The sequence below is a fragment of the Clupea harengus genome, chromosome 19 (genome assembly GCF_900700415.2).
Source record: "Clupea harengus chromosome 19, Ch_v2.0.2, whole genome shotgun sequence".
NCBI classification, from domain to species: Eukaryota; Metazoa; Chordata; class Actinopteri; order Clupeiformes; family Clupeidae; genus Clupea; species Clupea harengus.
The window spans coordinates 15215276-15232186 of record NC_045170.1 but is presented as its reverse complement, the minus strand read 5'-3'; the positions used below and the strand labels follow the sequence as shown (position 1 = coordinate 15232186).

The following is a 16911-nucleotide window of genomic DNA, read 5'->3' as shown; positions in this document are numbered from 1 at the left end:
GAAAAGGCAAAACGGTACACAATGTGTGTAAATTCTCTAAAATACAAAAGAGGTATTGAGAGAACTAAAAGTCAAAAGGGATGTGTCAAAAACATGCAGATAAAACACAAAATCAATAGGTTTGTACCACATTCAACCTAAATATTAGAGTGTTTTTATTTATTTAGAAGAAATATTTTGATGGAAAATATAAGTTATTGTAAGAACTAAAAAAAACATTCACTATGTTCTTGGACGTGATAGTTACATAACGAGGATGTAGTTGGCCTATGAGATGGCTGATAAATGATTAAGCGAGCCTATCTCTGAGATCACTGGTAGATACACATCATGTATTGTAGTGTTGATATTTTATGGCTGTCTATGATTGTATTCCTGCTTGCCAAGTGCCAAAAAAGACGAATTCGTTTTACGATTATACGACCACATCTACTACTTTAATTATACCTCATGCTTTTCAATTTAACAACTCCGGTATGGAAAGTACTCGGCATTCCAAACGATGATGTTAAAAATGGCATAGGCCTCTTTGCCATTAGAGGGTGGGAAAAGGAGGGGGAGTCGAGGGGTCTAAAACAGGGCGGAGAAACTCTCGTTCGTTTTCTCAGATTGGTTAAACGTGTAGGGACACGCCCATAGGTGGTGCATTTGGTTATCTTGAAGCGCTGTTCAACTGGTACTGGTAGTAGTAGGTTCCTTCTCACGATAGGAGCGGTTCGGGGACATCGACGTCTGGAGAAGTCTGATTTTTTTTTCCATTCTTAAGGAATAAAGAGAAATTCCTTTAAGCGTTGGATGCACAACACCCTCCTTGGGCTGGATTTATTTTTCAACTCTCCGATTTAAATTATTTTCATTTCCTTTCAAAAAACCCTAATTCATCACCATGGGATCCCAGGCATCAAAGGGAGGAGTGGCTGTTGAGGGGAAAGCCGCTGCTGCTGACCCGGCTGCTGTCAAGACAAACGGACAGGTAGGCACTGGCTCCTCGGTTACCACCATGCTGCTATGGAGACACACCCACATCGAGGCAAACCGCGCTTCAGTCTCAGTATCGCTTCTTGTTTGTAAATGGGAAAAGTATGCACGAACCATGGTAGTGTTGAATGGCTATTTTACTGCAGACGGCTGTAATGGGCTACTTTGTTACTTACAGATCAATCCGTCTTGTGCGCTTCTGTGATTTGGAGAGGCTGGAGAGTCGAGGGGTGCGCGTATCCAAAAGTAGAGAGTTGTCCATCAAACCCAGTTGATAGTGTTTAATGTGTAGAAATGTGAAAATATCGTGGAGTATCAGGAACAGGTTTTGTTTGACTGGCTGGTTAAATGATCTCGGCAGACAACGAAGTGCTTAGAGGGGGCATTGATGGAGATTGCCTGAATTAGACTGTTGTCTATTGCTTACACTCTGGTCGATTTTAGAACATAAATGTTGAAGACATTTTAATTGGGATATATAGCTGTGTAGGGATGAAATAATTAAAATGTTATTTTTTTCATGTGACAGTACAGTTTTAGAGCGAGGAACATCGTTGGCAGACGCATGAGCTGGCGAGTCTAGACGGGGGACTAGTATGCATGTCTACACGCAGTGGCTGGGTTTTTCAAATTGATATTTAATTAAAAAGTTATCAAATCTCAGTTATTTAGGTTGTATTTGGTAGAAAATTTAGTTTGACGGGTTATTAATCCATTGTAAACGACTTCGTTGTCGACGAAAACGTTTGGGAATCATAATGGAATTTGTAACGATGCACAGATCGATTCCAGCCTTTTGTCTCAAGACTGCTGTCTCGACCGCTTGCACACACGCAGGTTGTCTGCGTTATTAGGTCGCCCCCTTACGATTGTATGAGGTACTACAAGGCGTCACCTAAAAATCCATTCATTATGCACGATGCAGCCGATCAACGATATGTTGGTCGACGACCTCAGTGGCACAATGACATTTGACCTGGGCTAATTTTACCCAGAACCTGCTCCGTGTTTAAATGTAATCATTTATGTGAGGGAAAAGTCAATTTTGAGAAGTAAACCTGATATTCAATTCTCAATTTTCTTTGTGTCTCTCCAGGAGAATGGTCACGTCAAGACCAATGGTGATGTTTCTGCCAAAGCTGAGGGCGACGCCGCAGCCACCACCAATGGCTCGGCCGAGGCCGCCAAAGAGGAGGGGGCCGGCGATGCCATCGAGCCAGCTCCAGCTGCAGAGGGCGATGCTGCCAAGCCAGAGGGCGAGGCCACCAAGGAGACCCCCAAGAAGAAGAAGAAGAAGTTCTCCCTGAAGAACTCCTTCAAGTTCAAGGGCATCTCCCTGAAGAAGAACAAGAAGGAGAAAGAGGTCAAGGAAGAGGCTGCCATTACCCCCGTGGATGAGAAGGCTGAGGAGAGTGCCCCAGCCGCTGCCGCTGCCGCTCCAGCTGAGGAGAAGAAGGAGGAGGCCAAAGCTGAGGAAGCTGCCCCTGCCGAAACCCCCAAGGCGGAGGAGACCCCTGCCAAGCCTGAGGAGGCCCCAGCCCCTCAGAAGGAAGAGGCCGCTGCTGCTGCCGCCCCTGCCCCTGCTGAGCCCACAAAACCAACAGAGGAGACCAGCTCAACACCCGCACCATCCGAACAGAAAGAGTGATTGTACTTCACAAGGACCGCGAACTGTTTTTCAAGAAAAAAAAATACAAATATATATATATATTTATATATATGTGTATATGTATACATATGTATATATACATGGATATATGTATATGTATATATACACATGTATGTGAAAAAAAGACTCCTTGTGCCACTTTCTTTAAGAATAATAACAACAGACAAAACTAGATTCACTAGTTCACTTCCCTGATTATGGCTCAATGATCTGGAACTCAGCTGCAACCACACAGATGGGACTCATGTCAGAAGGGGGTTGAACACATGCGTGAGAGTTGGAGTCGAAGACGGTGCATCTCCCAACACCTGCAGATGCTAAAGGAAGGAGAGAGGTCAACATCACCTCGTGAAGTGACTGTTTAGAGAAAAAAAAATGGAAATTGAGAAAAGATGAAAAAAGACTTGCCAACTTTCTACATTCCTATATTTTAACCCAAATTTAAGTATTTTGTGGTGTATAGAGAACCATTTTAAATATTCAGAAGGCTTTGTCTTGTTTGTTAAAAAAATCGCAATTTAATTTTCATCTTGGCTAAACAGAAAAAAAAGAAACACATTTGAGCTTGCTATGTTCACATTTGAAGTTTTAAAAGAAGCAGAGTTGTTATGTGTTAAATGTGAGCCTTGATCTGCTTTTTTGTCTCTGTAAATACATTTGACCGATTTTGTTCTTTATTTTGCTAATGTTTAAAGATGTTACTGGTTTTATTGTAAAGTTGATAATGGTAAATAAATGTTGGTTACCTACTTAAGTTGGCTTCCTGTCCTTGTATGGGGGAGGGAAAGAATAAGTGGACATAAATCCTCCCATTATCACAGCTTGTTCACACACATACATTTCACATTGTGGTTTGTTTCACACACTTTCACAAAATAGTATGATCCAACAAGGATAATCTAATTATATTAATCCGTATAATCTAATTATAGTAACATTACTAGCTAAGACGGAGCATAAAATACAACTAGAGATGTACTTCCGCAAGCATATAATTACATGGATGCGATCACTTCGCCCTACGAAAGAAAGGTTTGCCTCTCCTACCTCTCTTATGGCTCCTTAGTAATAGATAGATAGATAGATAGATGGATACTCTATTAATCCAGAGGGAAATTTAGGTCATCCAGTAGCTTATACACTTAACTCACAAACATACATACATAAATCACAGTAAAAAACAATACACATAGGGAGAACATGTTCACAGGGAGTGGGGTGTATACAGATACAGGATAGATCTGGCCCTATATTACAGTGTGCATTGATTGTGACAGTGTTGAATACAGTGTTGAATACAGTCCCACAAAGCCCACTGACACTTGCACACATAGGCAGACAACACACTGATTTAAAAGAACGGGAGTCACTGCAATTTTCCTTTGGGGGATCAATAAAGTAATCTATCTATCTATCTAAAATATGAATCAGTCAGTTTTTAAAACGAGTTGATGATCTCCATTGCAATGCACCTTACTGAGATCTAGGAAAAACCCAACCACTTTGTTCCTACGAAGAATGTCTTTGCCTTCTCTCTACAGGAAGAGATGGAAATCAGGACTCTTTGTTTTAGTGGTACCTCAGTGGTGGAATGACCTGCCTATAACTATCTGATCAAGTGACAGTCATGGTACATTCAAAAAGTCACAACGCGTTTAAAGAATCTCCTCTTAAGAACTCATCTGTCATTGTAATGTATTTGTTACAAACACTACAGTTTTTACAATACATATATTTTACAGTATTTACAATACAATAATAATTATTATTATTGTTAATTTTGCTATGAACTGATATAAGTATTCAGCTTGGAAGGCTTGAGGGATATCTGTTGGTGTATTTTTGTAGATTTTGGTTAAGCACAAACTATATGCGCACTCTGTAGATAAACAAAAATGACAACAATACGTTTAAAGGGAAACTGTCGGTTGAATTGAGTCGACATGTGAGCTGACTAACATATTTGTAATGGACAGCATTGCAAATTCAAAACTGATTTGGGCTCAAAACCATCTCCTTTTGCTGCTCTCTTGAGGTCCACAGTTTTACCTCTACACAAGAAAATGTGAAGTGTGATTGCTCAGCAGTAGTAGAGGATCACTATATGGTAACTGCACTGATCAGACATGGGAATGAAAGCAGTGCAAAGGAAATTGTGACAAAATTGTGTCGAACAAACCATACAAGAACACACATATTGATGAGCAGAGACATCTCTATCATTACATTACATTAGTCAGCATCTTCTCTGCCGTGACAGGGGTGCACAGCTAAGCTATCACACAATTGTGCATTCTCTGTGTCTCCAAAATACAGTCTTTTGTTAATAAATACATTTTATGTAGGTTTGAGAGAAATCTGTGTATTCTGATATATTCTGTAAAACACAGTATGTGGTTTGAGGACAGATGGATGATAAATGCAGTATTATTACAGAGAAACTGGCAGCTAAACATAGTTGGTAGTGACACACATAACAAAGCACCTGCCTTCACTTTCTTATATTATTGTAATGATGTCGTAATATTATCGCTACACACTTTGCAATAGGATGATGCATATATCCTGACCAAATTATATTCTAAGATTATCAGCCGTTGCTTCTGTGTTTTACAGGAGTAACAGCTTTTTCCACATCTCTGTCATCTGAGTGTACACCCATTACTAACTCATGACATCTTATAAACAGGATCCACATTTCTGCACACCTAAACCACAAACAATGCTATACTCTCCTACAAATATGGCATGTGTGCTGTTATGCTATTATAGTCGTTTGTTTTTCTGTGGTTTGAGCTGAAATGTCTACAAGGGTGTGGTGATATTGGCTACATCAACATCACATCCTGAATAACTGTGTTCTGGAAACAAATATCTGCATAGTTCAAATCAGCACGAGTGTTGGGTTTTATGTTTTCTTTTTATGCAACGGGGTGTGGGTGTGTCTTTGAGTAATGCATGACCCACATGTTTGCAACACCTGTACCTTTACAAAGTGTAATAAAGATGCTGGTCTGTTGAAATTCACCATTGGAGACTTCTCTGTTGTTACTGCCACAGAAATTGGTCACTTGCAATGATATAACTTTAGCAGAGGGAATTGCATACATGCATCTGTCTCACGGATGGGTTAATTTAATTGAAGATAAAAATCAATTGATGTTCATTATGCGAAAATAGACAAAAAGATATTGTTGCGATTATAACAGCTGTAATTCCTTTTTTAAACTGCTTAAATTAGTTGTTAGGTTATATGTAATAAAACGGTACTAAGCTGTTTATAAGCATATGCTTAGTAATAAGCAGGATGAACCATGTAAAACCTTAAGCAGCCTGCCACAGAATTCTTGAGAATGGGCATTGGGCGCCATCATGTGGTCATTTTTATTTGGTTCAGGTATGGAGGTGGGGAGGCAACGGGGGACTTACCAAACAGATTGATAGACACAGACACTTTTTTTATACTTAGTTTGATTCCACATTATGAGGCAATTTCCTGAATAGCTCAGCATAATTACGTAGTTAATCATTTCATTGTGGGTGTTACAGTTCAAGAGTAGAGGAAGCAGAGGTTGTAAATGCTTATAATTGCTGATATGGAGCACTTTGCCAGCTGCTTGGCCTATTTGTTTTGTGTAGCGAATGTGAAGTTTGCATGCCATCAGCCTGTGCATGTCCTAAACTGCCAAATTAATCTGATAGTAGCATGCTTATAGATGTGTTACTGAGGGGTATGCACACACACACACACACACACACACACACACACACACACACGCACGCACACAAACACACGCACGCGCACACGCACGCACGCGCGCACACACACACACACACACACACACACACACAGACACACACACACACAGAGAGAGATCAACAGAGATCAACTACAGAGGAGAAGTAGCTCTCACCATGTTTGTGAATACAAAAATATCTAAACATACAGAAAGTTCTTTGGTGCTCATTTAGGTACATAAACAGACATGAGAACTGTATGAAATTATTGAAAGTAACAATGTAACACATTGAGCAAGAAAGTGGCACAGCATCTGCCCATAGAAAATACAACCCCAAATCAGAAAAAGTTGGGACGGTATGTTAAATTTAAATTAAAACTGAAAACAGTGATTTGTAAATTGTCTTTGACCTGTATAACATTAAAAACAATACAACAGCACATTATTTGATGTTTTACCTCATGAATTTTATTGTTTTTTCAAAATAAACACTTTTGTGCAACATATTTAAAAAAAAGTTGGGACAGTAAAGGATTTATCACTTTGTAATGTTGCCATTCCTTTTCACAACACTTAAAAGACATTTAGGGACTGAAGACACAAAGTGAAGGAGCATTTCAGGTGTAACTTTGTCCCATTCTTCCTGCATTTCCAAATGCGCCACACATTCTCTATTGGGGACAATTCAGGACTGCAGGCATGCCAGTCCAGCACCCACACACCCTTCTTCCTCAGTCATGCCTTTGAAATATGTGCAGAATGTGGTTTTGTATTGTGTATGTGCATGGGCTTCCCCGGAAAGGATGTCTTGAAGGCAGCATATGTTGCCTCAAAATCTCTATGTACTTTTCGGCTTTAATGGTGCCATCACAGAAGTGTAAGTTACCTTTGCCAAAGGCACTGACACAACCCCACACCATGACGGACCCTGGCTTTTGGACTTGTTGCTGGTAACAGTCTGGATGGTCCTTTTCTTCTTTGGTCCAGAGCACACGGCGTCCATTTCTTCCAAAAAAGACCTGAAATACTGATTCGTCTGACTACAATTCACGTTTCCACTGTGTGATGGTCCATCCCAGATGCCTCCGAGCCCAGAGAAGTCGACGGCGCTTCTGGACACGGTTAACATAAGGCTTCCTTTTGCCACAGTAAAGTTTTAACTGGCATTTGTGGAAGTAACTACGTATTGTAGCGCTTGACAAAGGTTTGCCAAAATAATCCTGAGCCCATGTGGTTATATCGCTTATAGATGAATGACGGTTCTTGATGCAGTGCCGTCTGAGGGATTGGAGGTCGTGGTGATTCAGCTTAGGCTTGCGTCCCTGCCCTTTACGCACTGAAATTTCTCCAGAAACCATGAATATTTTAATTATGTTATGCACCGTGGAGGGTGAAATATCCAAATGCCTTTCTATCTTTCTTTGAGAAACATTGTTTTTAAACATTTCTATTATTTGCTCACGCATTTGTTGGCAAACTGGCGATCCTCTGCCAATCTTTGCTGCTAAAGGACTAGGCCTTTCCTGTATGCCGCTTTTGTACCAATTCATGATTACAATGACCTGTTGATCACTTGTTTCAAATCATATCATTATTTAATTATTCTACCTCATTACTACCTCTAAATTGGAAAGTGTTGCAGGCCTGAATGGCAGGAGTGAATGTACATTTACAAATCAAATGAAGTTGACCCGACAAAACATGAAATATCTTGGTTTCTGCAATGAAATACAAGTCAAGGTAAGTCACTGCTTTCTTTTTTTATTTGCATTTTCCATACCGCCCCAACTTTTTCTGATTTGGGGTTGTAGGAAATCTTGAAATCCTATGAATTTGCAAGCCTCAGTATGTTGTATTTTCATCTGCTCCCCCACTTAAAAATTAATACTTTATGGATCTGCTGGAACAGACCTGTTAGAAAGGTGTGAAGAATGAACTCAAAGTATCATACAATCTAGAAGACCCTATAGAATTGTGGTGGTGTAGTCAAGCTAGTGGCCAAAAAAACACTTGATGTGGTAGACAATTCAAAAAACACCATTAAATAGTAAGACAGGTAGCTCCCTGTATAAACTGTCAACCAAAGTTGTTTATAATAATTTCAAAAGACAAAACGAAGCAAGCATACTGCTTTTGGTGACCAAAGGAATACAGTTTGGTCAATGTTGTTGAACAAACCTGGCTACCAAGAGAAGACTGTTGGCTATGGTTACTGGTATGGTAGAAGAAGTAATAAAAAAAGTCTGTCGTAATAAAAAAAAATGGTACTTAGCTATATCGGGACAGTAGGCCTACACACCAGCCTCTGAAGCAACGCATACACAGAGCGGTCGTAAAGTAGGCTACGGCATTTTCTAATTAATAATTTCCTTTTTTTTTTTTGCATTCTTACCAGGCTATTAGTTGTGAACAACACTCAGTGGTTTTTCAAAAAGTATGCTTGCAAAACATAATCTCCATCTTCTTTTTTTTATTATTATTAATTGTGTAGGCTACTATGAGTGGAAGTCTGAGACACTACTGTGAACAAAACACTTCAGTCCCGCGAGGTGGTTGGTCCAAATAAGCTAACGAAACGCCCCAGATGTGAAAGATGTAATACGATTGGTAGAAACGCACTAAATGCTAGTTCCGACTGAAGTTAGTCATTGCGTAGAAAGGCCGGCAGGCTGAGGCAGTAATTGGAGGTAAAATGGCGCTGACTTCTCAAGGAACAAAGAAGAAAGTTTGCTATTATTACGATGGTAAGAAATACGATAAAGCCTCGTCTGATTATATACGGGCAGCTATGGGAAATACTAAGTTAGACATTTTGAGTGAAATTTCTTGAATCGCTTTCTTTTATGATCTGATAGTAGCAAGCAAATGAGTTCAGCCGGGTGGCCGCTTGGCTAGGTAATTACTAGCGGCTAACTCTGTCTTGTTAGCTAATTGTCTTCGCTGCAGGGTAGGCATGCAGCATCCCGGTAGCATCAAAGGGTGTCACGATATTTTGTCTGAGACTTACCGGCAATATTTATAATGTAGCGTTAGTTAATGAGCTCCTGTCTCAGTCCCAGGATTGCGCGACTGTCTAGCTTGCTCCAGGGATTCAACAACTTGTTAGCCAGCTAGCTAGGTGGCTGGTTTGCTAGTTAGCTAGCGAACATCATTTGACTAGCATCCTCTACCTAGTTTACTCGTGCTAAGTCTAAAGACTAAAATTTCTAGGTCGTGAAAAGAAGTCAGACAATTGGTTATTATTGTTTCCCAGTCAGACCTTGAATTAAGTGTACGTTTGTCCCTCACATGGGTTTACCACGTTAACACGTTGTTTAACGTTAGCAGCTTATTTGGCCTAGTTGGCTCGTTTCCTCTTTATGGTAAAGCGTCCTGAAAGTTTGATGTGCAGCAGCCTGCCAGTAACTTGCAAGCTTGTTTTTTAAAAACCTACTTAATTTGATAAAGGCATTGGTAGAGTTACGTGATGGATTGCATGCACCTCGAGTGAAGCATCGGGTATGAACGCTCCTGAATGGATTTACTCTACATAGCGTTACATTTCTTGGCACTGGATTATAAAGACTTGATGTTACAGAAGTTCCCTTTTAATATAGGCTGAATGATTATGATTTTTGGGAAGAGCTTCTAGCAACTGAACGTAACTCACACAATTAATTCACACAATTTAAATGAACATGTAATGTGTAGCAGGATATTAATGTTCCGGTCATTGGACTATTACTGACTATGACTACCTGCTTAAAAATATTTTAACCACCGGGAGATGACCCCACAACCAGTCCTAAAGCACTTGAAATATTAGCAAACGCTTACATCAACCATCGGGATATTGGTCGTCTCTTTATAAGCCTTGACCAGCTTGGAATGTATGCAGGCATAACCATGGTACACAATGCATTGACGTGATTCTGCAGCATGTTCAACTTGTGCTTTGCAAAAATCGTGTATTTTACACTTAACTATTAGACACACTTAACCACCTCCTTAAACCATTTGTGACTAGTGTTTTTTTTATTTTATTTTTTAATTGTAGTGGTTATTTTGTAGAGAATTCAGTACATCTCCTTTTTGAACCATCCAGGTGATGTTGGGAACTACTACTATGGCCAGGGCCATCCAATGAAACCCCACAGGATTCGCATGACCCACAATCTCCTGCTCAACTATGGGCTCTACAGGAAGATGGAAATCTATGTAAGTCATATGACCTTTTACCTCTCCATATGTGCCTTTTGTGGGTGGGTGGGTGTGTGTGGGCACAGCACATACCGGGATCAGTGCGATACTTAAACAAGTGCATAAGAATAAAAGTGAAGTTTGGACTAATTACATTCATATGCTATTCATATGCTCGTGTTTTGTGAGACTTACTCCCTTTGAGAAACACTCAGAAGCACCAGTTTATTGACCTTGTCTGTGTGTCCTGTCCCCCCTCACAGAGACCCCACAAGGCCAATGCTGAGGAGATGACCAAGTACCACAGTGATGACTACATCAAATTCCTACGCTCCATCCGGCCTGACAACATGTCTGAGTACAGCAAACAGATGCAAAGATGTGAGTATAAGTACCTACTTACAGTTATTCATGCAGCAGACACCCTTAACCATTGTGACTTGCAGCATGGTGCAGATATACACCTTTTCCTAATTGTATGTGTGCTCCCTGAGCTTAATGTTAGCAGATATACACCTTTTCCTAACTGCATATGTGATCCCTGAGCTCAATGTTAGCAGATATACACCTTTTCCTAACTGCATATGTGCTCCCTGAGCTCAATGTTAGCAGTTGAGCATGTAGAACATGCATGCAGTGTCAGAACCAAACATAGGGAGGGGTTAAGTGAGTAGTAAACTTTTGCATTGATGCAATTGTTGGATTCCTCTTCCTATTCCGTTGATATATGTAAAGTTGTGTGAGAGGGTTGATTTCCAAATGGACATCAGCAAACCTCAGGTGGTTTCTTGGTCTGCTGCTCCGTTTATTTGATTATTTTTTTCTTTTCTGTTTTCCAGTTAATGTGGGAGAGGATTGTCCCGTGTTTGATGGCTTGTTTGAGTTCTGTCAGCTCTCAACAGGTGGCTCTGTTGGTAAGTGTGTGTGGTGCATGCATACCAGCCTTGCAAGATCTTTCACATGAGTGATACTGGAACTAAAAATGTAATAAAAGAAAAAACCCTGTCATTGAGAGTTTAGTTCCTCACCCCGAGTGCATACTAAACTAAACCCTAGAAAGTGTCTATGTAGTTTTGGTTTAATGTTTGAGTAAAAACAGTACATGAAAATCTGCACATTTTTAGAAATGCCAATATTGTGTGTGTGTTTGCCGTAGCGGGAGCAGTGAAATTGAACAAACAGCAGACAGACATTGCCATCAACTGGGCAGGAGGACTTCACCATGCCAAGAAGTCTGAGGCGTCAGGGTTCTGTTACGTCAACGACATTGTATTAGCCATCCTGGAGCTTCTGAAGTGAGTGTTCTTTGAGGTTTCGTGCAGGATGTCCTATTCAAAACTGTGATGTTATTACGTCTTGTACAGTTTTTAAATATAGAGCTCGCTAGATTGTTTATTGCTAGCGTACTTTCCCTCTGCTTCGCACTGTGACCAAAGATTGAGTTTTGTTTCAAGCATTTCATTATGTATCAGTGTGGCAAATGTACTCTCAGTGGACAACAAGTGTCTTGCAGAAGCAGTCAGTGTATTGTACAAATTGTAGCTTGAGGATAATACAGTAACCACTTCTTACAGCAGAATATTGCAAAATCTGATATCTATTTAATTGAAGGGGTCTTGAGGTCACATGTCCCGATAAACCGTCTAAACTGTGGAACTTGAGATTTATTTGTGTTTTAACTGTCCGCTCCATGTCAAAACTCCCTCACTACCACAGGTACCATCAGAGAGTGCTGTACATAGACATTGACATTCACCATGGCGATGGCGTGGAGGAGGCTTTCTACACTACAGACCGCGTCATGACCGTGTCCTTCCACAAGTACGGGGAGTACTTCCCAGGCACAGGAGATCTCAGAGTGAGTGCTCAGCCAGGAGGTCTTGTGCAACTTCATAAAATATCTGCAAGTTTAATATTGTGGCATCTTGCCTGTCAGACCTGCACCGCTGGCTGGCTGGCTGTATTTTACAAAGTCAGCTACTTGGATTATGACCATCCTGAGCATGATAAATGTATTTGCAGTTCTAACTTTCTAGGGATGTTTAAAAAAAAGTTTTCTACCACCAGTGAATATCATTAAGGATTTTTACATTCAGAAATATTGGAGTAGGTAACTGACGCTTCTTGGAGGATTTCCGGCACTTTGTATGGACTGACAAACGATATATTATTGTCTTTCAGGACATTGGAGCAGGCAAGGGCAAATACTACGCTGTGAACTACCCCCTCAGGGATGGCATTGACGACGAATCTTATGAGGCCATCTTTAAGCCTGTAAGTATCTCTACCAATTTACCATTTTACTTCGGGCCAGGCCCCCCCACTGTTTTTGGCACACCGTAGGACCGTTTCATCCTAACTGGGCGTGCCCCTCTGTAGATCATGGCCAAAGTGATGGAGATGTACCAGCCCAGTGCCGTGGTGCTGCAGTGTGGAGCCGACTCCTTGTCTGGAGACCGGCTGGGCTGCTTCAACCTCACAATCAAAGGTACGAGGGCAAGCTTTCACATAAGATTTAACACTCAAGGGCTGAACACGGCCTGCAACCATCTGTCTTAACCAAAAGTGATGTGTGCATGTCTGTCCACGCTGGTGGTCTGACATTGTTCTTGTAACCACATGTGCGGTTAGTCGGGCTTTAAAAATAAAAATTGATTTCAGTATTTCCATTTTTTGATTGGTGGTTTTAAAGATGAACCAGTCACGTGCAGACATGATCTTTTCACAGTGGCTGTAAAGGTCTTTAAGATTTTCTTTTGAGGGTTTTGGGGGTATTTCGATTAACTTGCATGAAGCATCTCTCAGTCCTCTCGACTGTGTGTGCTGACCATGTGGTGTTTCCTTCAGGCCATGCTAAGTGTGTGGAGTACATGAAGAGCTTTAACCTGCCGTTGCTGATGCTGGGAGGCGGGGGCTACACCATCAGGAACGTGGCCCGCTGCTGGACCTACGAGACTGCTGTGGCCCTGGACAGCACCATTCCAAACGGTAAGCCTCCACGCATACAGGCGCCGTCCCATAGCTTTGGAATGGAGTTCAAATAAAAAGCAGTTTACAAAGAACATATCAATGGAATTTCAAATTCATATTTATCAGCGTTTAGTGTTCAAAAGCAATCATCTGAAGTTCAAAACTTTACCAATTGAATTGAGACTAATTGAAAGTCAAAATTAGAAACACTATTAAGAATATAAAGTTAGACTATATCTGCACATTGTCTTGTGGTTGTATTGTCCTGTCTTTTGTGTGTCTTTTAGTGGTGTTAGTAAATCTCTTCTTTCGATACCCAGAGCTCCCCTACAATGACTACTTTGAGTACTTCGGCCCTGACTTTAAACTCCACATCAGTCCATCCAACATGACCAACCAGAACACAAACGATTACCTGGAGAAGATAAAGTATGTATTGTTTCCATCCTCATGTAGTACTGTACCATGTAAAATGTTGAGTTTATACAGGAGCAAGATAAACATATAATCAGGCACTTTGTGGTACTATTTGCAGTGTGCAGTGAGCTTGTTTTTAGAACTGTGAATAGAATACACACACAAATCTAGATACAAGTAAAATTTGTATTTCCTCTTCAAGGGAAATGTATGATTGCTTAATAGAAAGCGGCATCTTAATGCTCGTGTGTGTGTGTGTGTGTGTGTGTGTGTGTGTGCCCATAGGCAGCGTCTCTTTGAGAACCTGCGCATGCTACCCCACGCCCCTGGGGTGCAGATGCAGGCCATTCCAGAGGACGCTATACAGGAAGACAGCGGGGATGAGGAGGAGGACCCCGACAAGCGTATCTCTAGTATGTTCACACATCTATCTCTAGCCTCCCTGGGCACTTTTCTTGGTTGTGTGTGTGTGTGTGTGTGTGTGTGTGTGTGTGTGTGCGCACACACACACACACACACTCCTATCATTTGTCACTGTCCATGTCCTCTATGCTCTTAATCTGCCTCTCCAAATGGTCTCGCTAAGGCTGTGGTTCCGCTCTTCACATACGCTGGGCCTCTGTCGAGTATGTTAGTATGGCAGCTTAATAGGGCTGCCACCTTTGGGTAAAACCTACTGGAAAGTCCATTTTGCAATAACCCAACCCAATCGGTTCAAGTGTTTATCTCAGGACGGCAACATGTGATTAATAGTCTTGGCAACATTTCATACTAAACACATTGGTGGATGACAGATTAGTTGAGATGATGATGCTAGGTCTGGGATTGACTTTTTAGGCTAAAACTAGCAACCGCAAAGCGTCAAATACAATAGTACCGGAAGACGGTTAAAACACTGACTGTACAAACTGTCATTTTCTACAGTTTCTTAACAGTTATTGGGTTAACCAATGCAGGTGTATCTCTAGGGATCCTTTTAATGTTATCAGACCCGTACAATAACATTTACAAGCCTGTCAGTGGCTAAAACAAGCGGTTTTCTTTGATGTGCCTGTTTGCTCCATATAATTCCTTTGTATAGCCATATTCAAGATGTTTGACCCTATGTCCTTATGCTTTTATTCTTAAAACTCATTCTGTTTTTCTGTGTCTTCAGTATCTGGTCCTCCCATATGTTGAGTCGCAGTAGCATTCAGCAAATGAGTGTATTGCCTGAGTTTCTTCCAGCGCAGTGGGTTATAATGGCGTGCCTTTTACCTTGCAGTCCGTGCTCACGACAAGAGGATAGCCTGTGAAGAGGAGTTCTCTGACTCTGAGGACGAGGGCGCGGGCCAGGGCGGTGGCCGCAGGAACGCCGCCAACTTCAAGAAGGCCAAACGGGTCAAGACCGAGGAGGAGAAGGACGGAGAGGAGAAGAAAGGTGAGCCATAACACTGGTCTATTATCTATGACTTTCTATGTCTATTTCTATTTTATATCTCTCTCCATCTCTCTCACACACAATACCAAGGGTCTAATACAGTTTAATTGTTGTCGTCGTCTTTTAATGTTTGAATTTTATGACTGTGTTTTAAGAGCTCTCATTGTCTCCAGCTGATGTGAAGGAAGAGGAGAAGACACCAGAAGAAAAAATGGACACAAAGGGGTGAGTACACAACTGGACAACAGTCAGGCAGCCCCTGGTCTCCTACGGTGTCTCATGTTTCTGTGACCTTCATTCAGGTCTAGTGTTCTGCAAAAGATACTGATGACTTATTTTTTTTTTACCAGGCCAAAAGAAGAACTGAAGACAGCCTGATAAGTTTAGAGCCCTGAAATCCTTGTGGATGCATGACCTTGTCTGTTGTCAGATGCCCCACCTCTCCACACACACACATGCATATGCATACACACCATCTATACACACAAACACAGAGCAGAGGTTAGACTGCGGAAGCAAAAGACTGTAAATTATTTTCTAAGACTCATTTTACTATTTGTATTCTTAAAACGTGGTATAAAGTTTTTGCATTGCCAGTGTGAATTGAAATGCAAGGTCTGTTTTTTTTTTCTCATTTTTTTCCTTTTTCTTGTTTTTATGTTTATTTTTCAAAGTTTGCATTCTATCAGTACCTTTTTTGTTCTTCTGCTTAGTACAGTACCTCAACCAGACCGGACCAGAACAAGACACAGTTCATCCAATATTCACCAGCTCTTAAACTCTCCCTGTCTCCTTCATAAGCTTTCTTCTCCTAAGTTATTTTACATCATGGACATTTACATTTGTATATTCCCCCTCAAATTTAGTTTCTTTTCGGTTTGTCTTCTTTCCTTCCTCCAGATGCCTGCTGCAATGTTCTTTTACCTTGTTTTTAAGAAAATGATGAAAAAAGAAAAAAAAATATTTGTTTTTATTCCCATGTCTGCTTTGAGGGCAGTGAATGTGGCCGTGTGTTTTGGACGGAGGGAGGGAGGATTGGGGACTGGAGGTGTGGAGGTGCAGGGAGAGGAGGGGGTTTGCTCAGCAGATGTTAAGTTACTGCTTTTTGGAGAGCAGCTAGCAGGTTCGGTGGACCTGCGGTCCGGTTTGGGTTTCCAAAAAGGTCCGGTGTTGTGTAATGTCTATTGTAACATTGAATTTGGTAAATAAAACAAAGAAAATCTCAATTGTCATGACTCTTGATTAATGTACTGGTTACTTGGAAGATACCATCTTAAATGCAGTCTGTGATTCTGTGAGCAGGTTATTACTGATTTGCAAATCAGAATTAAGGATCAGTTAATGATTTTCAATAATCCAATTAATGATATTGATTTGTATTTGTTGCTTTTAATTGGATTTAGGTTAAAAATGTAAGTTTCTCTGGTTGAATGTCCTGTTTCAACACCCCTCATCTCTTAGCAATATCGATATGTCTATTGCTTATACCCCCCCCCACCCATAAATACAGGCCTCAGACATTTTTTCACAGCTGGATC

General features: G+C 40.9%; 2 protein-coding genes across 3 annotated transcripts; both read left to right on the top strand.

Annotated features, from left to right (window-relative positions):
* The first annotated feature begins 673 nt into the window (after positions 1 to 673).
* Positions 674 to 3401, top strand: marcksl1b (MARCKS-like 1b). Its single transcript, XM_012818290.3, has 2 exons — positions 674 to 973; positions 2075 to 3401. The coding sequence occupies exons 1-2, from the start codon at positions 887 to 889 to the stop codon at positions 2624 to 2626; spliced, it is 639 nt and encodes a 212-aa protein (XP_012673744.1). The 5' UTR covers positions 674 to 886; the 3' UTR covers positions 2627 to 3401.
* Positions 3402 to 8984: 5583 nt separating this feature from the next.
* hdac1 (histone deacetylase 1) lies at positions 8985 to 16599 on the top strand. Of its 2 annotated transcripts, none has more exons than XM_012818289.3 (14): positions 8985 to 9131; positions 10472 to 10584; positions 10830 to 10947; positions 11406 to 11480; positions 11723 to 11861; positions 12283 to 12424; positions 12748 to 12840; positions 12946 to 13054; positions 13414 to 13554; positions 13857 to 13965; positions 14239 to 14366; positions 15218 to 15373; positions 15547 to 15598; positions 15724 to 16599. In XM_012818289.3, the coding sequence occupies exons 1-14, from the start codon at positions 9080 to 9082 to the stop codon at positions 15749 to 15751; spliced, it is 1455 nt and encodes a 484-aa protein (XP_012673743.1). In that variant the 5' UTR covers positions 8985 to 9079; the 3' UTR covers positions 15752 to 16599. The 2 variants fall into 2 exon arrangements, with proteins under 2 accessions (XP_012673743.1, XP_012673742.1); XM_012818288.3 differs by having other exon boundaries at positions 15529 to 15598.
* The last annotated feature ends 312 nt before the right edge of the window (positions 16600 to 16911 follow it).

Bases quoted from the DNA above. Each gene is read 5' to 3' on its own strand.
- marcksl1b (XM_012818290.3), top strand. From the start codon at position 887: ATGGGATCCCAGGCATCAAAGGGAGGAGTGGCTGTTGAGGGGAAAGCC. The intron at 974-2,074 runs GTAGGCACTGGC...GTGTCTCTCCAG, and splicing joins CTGTCAAGACAAACGGACAG to GAGAATGGTCACGTCAAGAC.
- hdac1 (XM_012818288.3), top strand. From the start codon at position 9,080: ATGGCGCTGACTTCTCAAGGAACAAAGAAGAAAGTTTGCTATTATTAC. The intron at 13,555-13,856 runs GTAAGCCTCCAC...TTCGATACCCAG, and splicing joins GGACAGCACCATTCCAAACG to AGCTCCCCTACAATGACTAC. The intron at 15,599-15,723 runs GTGAGTACACAA...TTTTTTTACCAG, and splicing joins GAAAAAATGGACACAAAGGG to GCCAAAAGAAGAACTGAAGA.